Source organism: Alosa sapidissima, chromosome 16 (genome assembly GCF_018492685.1).
Source record: "Alosa sapidissima isolate fAloSap1 chromosome 16, fAloSap1.pri, whole genome shotgun sequence".
In the NCBI taxonomy this organism is placed as follows: Eukaryota; Metazoa; Chordata; class Actinopteri; order Clupeiformes; family Clupeidae; genus Alosa; species Alosa sapidissima.
The window spans coordinates 5825983-5831982 of NC_055972.1; the positions used below are offsets into that span (position 1 = coordinate 5825983).

General features: G+C 43.6%; 1 protein-coding gene across 1 annotated transcript; it reads right to left on the reverse strand.

Annotated features, from left to right (window-relative positions):
• Nucleotides 1-1005: 1005 nt before the first annotated feature.
• LOC121685568 lies at nt 1006-5271 on the reverse strand. The gene is made up of 4 exons (XM_042066166.1): nt 5206-5271; nt 4605-4828; nt 1676-2925; nt 1006-1011 (listed from the first exon to the last, which is right to left on the reverse strand). The coding sequence occupies exons 3-4, from the start codon at nt 2912-2914 to the stop codon at nt 1006-1008; spliced, it is 1245 nt and encodes a 414-aa protein (XP_041922100.1). The 5' UTR covers nt 2915-2925; nt 4605-4828; nt 5206-5271.
• Nucleotides 5272-6000: the final 729 nt, after the last annotated feature.

The window sequence follows — 6000 nt, forward strand, 5'->3', positions numbered from 1 at the left end:
TCTTTTTAGTAAACTATGTGTATACGAACAATGTTCTCAATGCTCGAGATTATGTGTAGAGACACTGATGATACTTCGATCAAGGTTTCATGTTGTGTCGAGCCTTCTTAGTGTTTTAAAAATAGCGATTTTGACGCAATCTTGTATCAAAATAATATCAAAATAGTGCCTCTACGATTCCCATTCAGAAGGACAACCTGAGATCAACCTGACACTCAAGTAACCTCTCACCTCTGTAACTTGTCAGTGGAGTTACCATTGCATAGAAAACAAAATCGCCAAATCTCCCATCCTGACTGTCGGTAGGCAGAAACGCTCCCACACTGCTGCTGTTGAAGCTAGTGATGCTCATGCCCAGAATTCCTCCCTTTATTGCCACCCTGACTGCTCCGCACCATTCCGCTGTGAACTCTTTAAGTCCCAATACAGTTAACGTCAAACATTCTAAATGCATGAAATATGAGCTATGGAATACGAGGTGTCCAGTATATGATTACTGGTTTGTGTGGCATTTTACAGGTATGTAACTTGTCAATGGAATAACGGCAGCACAGACGGCCACGAAAGCCCCAAATCTCCCGTCCTGACCTCCTGCCGACAGAAAAGCTCCTGCTGCTGCCCCTAAAGCCACCACGACCCTCCCCAGCACCCCTCCAGTACCTGCTGCCCTAACTGCCCCGTGGTACTGCCCCAGTAGGAGCACCAGCTGCCCCCCTGCCCTCCACAGCCACCCCCTTAGCCCACTCCACCTGAGCCTGGTGTCTTTATGCAGGCGAGTCAGGACAGAGAAAAACCCTCGCATCCAGATGGCGGTGACTGCCACCCAGAGCAGCCAGGGTTGGTCAAACAACCCTGGTAACCGAACAACTACTGGTATGAAGATAAAAGTTACAATGTATTTCAGAGCCAAGAGTATGATGAAATACATTAACACTGTTAACAAAATAACTACTGGTATGGGGATAAAAGTTATGTATTTCAGAGCCAGGTGTTTGATGAAATACATTAACACTGTTAACAGAACAATTACTGGTATGGACATAAGAGTTACAATCTTCAGAGCCAAGAGTATGATGAAATACATTAACACTGTTAACAGAACAACTACTGGTATGGACATAAAAGTTATGTATTTCAGAGCCAAGTGTATGATATAATACATTAACCCTGTTAACAGAAAAACTACTGATATGGAGATAAAAGTTATGTATTTCAGAGCCAAGTGTATGATGAAATACATTAACACTGTTAACAGAACAACTACTGGTATGGAGATAAAAGTTACAATGTATTTCAGAGCCAAGTGTATGATGAAATACATTCCTAATACAGTTCCATTTTGTCTTTCTTCGTCTCCATCTCTCTCGTCTCCCTCTTTTTTTCTCTCAGTTTCATCTCCTTGTCTCTCTTCTCCCCCTCTTTCTCTCTCTCCTTTATGCCGGACACTCTCTCCTCTGTTACTGTCCCTCTGTTTTATCACTCTATCAAAAGCCTCTTCATCCTCTTTTCCATCATTTCCACTTCTCTCTCTTTTATGTCCACCTCTCTCTCCTCCTTCTCGTTCCCTTTCTCCTCTATCTTCACCTCGCTCTCTCATCACTCTTGTACGTCCCTCTCCTTCTTCTGTCCATTCCCCATACATCTGAGCAGTTGCCCCTGCTGCAGACAGAGCTACCCCAACTGCCCCTGATGCCCCCAGCAGCGCCCCTAAACTGCCCCACGTACCCAGCAGGGCAAGGGTCCTCCCAACTACCCCCCAAACCACCCATCCACCAGCTACAGCCCCAGCAGACATCAATCTACCCCCCTCCCTGATATCCAATGATAAGAGCAGATATGCCCCAACGCCCACAGCTAACAGTTGTGTCCCCATCATGCCAGTGAAGATGCCCTCAACTATGTGTGTGTTCACCGTCACGTTCACGTTTGGGTTTATGGACAAAAACTCCCCATCGTGTAAGACGTTTCTGGCTGCTAGCATGGTAAGCAACAGACTAAAGCAAGGTATGCAGTTTGCGCCTGATGAGACAGGACAGATAAGCAACAAATGCAGTGCAGCTAATAGTATGATGACTGTCAAGCTTAAACCTGGTCCTAAGGAAGTTGAAGTTACTGTGAAAACACACATTAAAGAACTTGGATAAAACACAGCAAATATCGCAAGGATGGAACTTTGGACAACAGAATTAAATTCACAAAAGCGCATAAAAGTAAGAAACATCATCTGACACGATATTTGAAACAGAGGAATTACAAAATATATGAAAACGATGGGAAATGTCTCGGCCATTTTCCCTTCTATGGCGCCCACAGTGGCTCCAGACACCATGAGTCCTAGAAGAGCAGCTGTAGCAGCCAGGCAGAGGGCTTTCGCCCTGGACACCTCTCCCCTGTGTTCTCCCATAGCCCTGGACACCTCTCCCCTGTGGTGTCCCATAGCCCTGGACACCTCTCCCCTGTGGTGTCCCATAGCCCTGGACACCTCTCCCCTGTGGTGTCCCATAGCCCTGGACACCTCTCCCCTGTGCTCTCCCATAGCCCTGGACACCTCTCCCCTGTGGTGTCCCATAGCCCTGGACACCTCTCCCCTGTGCTCTCCCATAACCCTGGACACCTCTCCCCTGTGGTGTCCCATAGCCCTGGACACCTCTCCCCTGTGCTCTCCCATAGCCCTGTAGGCCGAGGGTCCCGTCAGACTCGCCAGTAGAAATGCAAACAGCACTGCAACGGTGCCCATATGGAACACTATTACCAGGAAGCCGCACTGAGGTTCATCACTGTTGGCTATGGTCTCCTGTAACCACGGTGTGGTGACTGCCACGCCCAGGAGTTTCATCACTTCGGTTGCCATGGCACCAAAAAGGTAGCCTGCGGCCAGTCCCAGTGCAACGTTGATTCCAGTGGCCCGCATCATCTTCCCGAAACCTGCTGAAGAAGAGATGTCAAAACCAAGCTCAATTTTTTTAAAAAATCTGGAATCATCTGTAACCAGACAACAACTGAAATGAGCTAAAGCTAAAAAGTGGGAGCATTTCTCCGCTCATTTGTTTTTGAAACATCCTGAAGCTGACTGTAGAACGCAGAGGTTGAAACACACATTGTCACAGGCAAGCCCAACCAAATAGCAAACAACATTAAAGGGGAACTTGGCAACTATTTCAACGTAATAAACCCGTTTAGAAATCATTTGGATGGTTAAATGACCTGTTCCGGTGAAAATGGTGACTTTCCCCGCTGCGCCTAGCGTCCCCAGGCGGAAAACCAACCTTGCAATATTGAGACTACCGTCCCGGAAAGAGAAGTGAGAAACAAGAAACTCGTTTTAAATCGTGTTTCTTACCTTGTAACATCCACATAGTTATGCTAACTGTTCGCTAGCTTGTAAACAAATCCATGTGCTTTATCGTTACCTTTTCCCACAGTTTGAAATAGCATAATGCACAATTTCTCCAGCAGAGGGGGAAATCCTGCCAAGTTTCCCTTTAATGGTAACTTGTGGACAACCAAAAAAAAAAGTAGAACATCATGTAGAGTATAGCTTCATGTTAATTTCAAAATATCTGCGTTGGTTTAGAACATTTCAACCCTAAACCTTCCCAGAACAGATTGAAAGGCTCTAGACAAGAATGTAGCTAAACATAGACTACAGTCATATATCAACGTAATTAATCTTTTTTTTAAAGAGGATCTGCATACTATATTGCTCTAAAATATAGAAATAATAATAATAGATAAAAGCTCCTGGAGGTCAAAATTGAAAATAAGGATACTTATATTTTGGAGCTGCACAGTGTACAATCACCTACAACCTCATTGCTTTAACTCCCATTCATGTAGTCTGAAATCACAGCATATTATTATACCATGTACAGTCTACACATAATTCCATTACATAGGTAATGTATGTAACGCTATACAACAATGGTAACACTTCAAACAGGAGGTAGCCACTAAATCATCTTTGATGAGGATTTTGACTCAGCTACAGAACACTGTTGAACATGAATGAACTTGATCATATGAAAGATACTGATGTATGTGCAGTATACATGGTGCCAAAATACATTCCTTCATCACATGGCAGTGGTGTGATGTGTGGTATATATTTACTTTTTCCCTCTGTCCTTTTGGTGCATTTCTCAGATCAGAATTGAAATTTTCAAAACTACCAGTTGAACCTCCACACATCACAATAGATCTGAAGTGTACTACAGCTTGAACAACATACTGTAGCAGTGCACTACATCTAGAACTACATACTGTAGTAGTGTACTACAGCTAGAACTACATAGTAGTGTACTGCAGCTTGAACTACATAGTAGTCTACTACAGCTTGATCAACATAGTAGTGTACTACAGCTTGAACAACATACTGTAGCAGTGCACTACATCTAGAACTACATACTTTGTACTACAGCTTGAACAACATACTTTAGTAGTCTACTACAGCTTGAACAACATACTGTAGCAGTGCACTACATCTAGACCTACATACTTTAGTAGTTTACTACAGCTTGAACTACATACTGTAGTAGTGTACTACAGCTTGAACATCATAGCAGTGTACCACATCATATGATTTCCAAGAGATCAGCTAGACGTACCATAGCACCCAGACAGAGCCCAGCCAGAGCTTCTGGAGCAGACGGACAGAGAGAGGCGTAGAGAAGACTCTGTTGAAGACTCCGTTTACACAGTGAATCCGCTCACATAGTGACATTTAAAAACTACAAACAGCAGGACTGGGCTAGGCAGGTTTAACGTCACCACCACACCTAGTACTGGAAAGAGCCAAGGCCCTTATCACGGACACACCAGAACCAATAATCTGGGGTGGGGAGGAGAACAGAAGCACAAGAACAGCTTAAATTAAATTAATCAATAACCTTTGTAACAATACTTATTCATGAACACTATTTATCTTATGGACACAATGCTTTGTTGTCTTAACCACTCTCTCTCTCTCTCTGTGAGAGTGTGTGTTTCTGTTTGTGTGCATGTTTGGTTCTCTCTCTCTGTCTGTGTGTGTGTGTGAGAGAGAGAGAGTGAGAGAGAGAAATTACACCCAGATTACACAACTATTCTCTCTCTTTCTCTCTCCTCTCTATTCTCTCTTTCTTCCTCATATCACACTCACATTTACAGGAAGGCTATGTGTGCACTTACACACAATTCCGGGAGGTGGTGTGTGTGTTGTTGACTTACAATAACTCACCAGGCAGATCTTTCTGGAATGTTTCCTAAGTCTGACTGCCACTACCACGACTGCAATGAGATAACTTTGCTTTAGAGTTGACGTGGAGGCCAGGAAACAGGAAACAGCTAAACAATATCTTTTCAGAGGTTGACCAGCAGAGGGCGCTTGACCAGGCAACTATCCTCAGCTCACCACTGATCTGATCTCCCCCTACTGGTCACTGTAGTGGAAGGTTTTTTTTTCTTCCTTTTTTGGCAATGAGCTCAAAAACACATTGCAATTTATATAGCGCTTTTTTGAAGACACCCAAAGCGCTTCACACATTCCATGTCATTTTTCTCTGCATCTTTCTTCATGAGGATGGTTTTTAGTGCTATAGGTTTAATCATTTTATCATAAAACTATTGCTTATTAGAAATTGATGAGTGGAGGTGGAAAAATCCCTCTCCAACCCAAAACATCTGGGCAGTATGAAACCTGCTGGTGTGCTGGTTCTGCCCCCAGGCCGTATCTTTGACACCCCTGTTTTAGTGCATTTCTCAAATCATCATTAACGTGTGTACAACAGCAGGCTACAGGCATTTTTCGAAACAATTTGTGCAGACTGCATTATGCAGTGGATTACCTGCACGTAACTTGCTCGAAATGCTATTTCTCAATGAGGATGTTTCTAAGACTATACCACAAAATGTTTATCAACAATCAATTACAACAATCACTTTTTATGTGGTCACAAACAAGAGACTGTTTTCCTGAATCCTCTTCTAGGATTACAATGTTGTGAGTGTGAAATAACCCCTGCC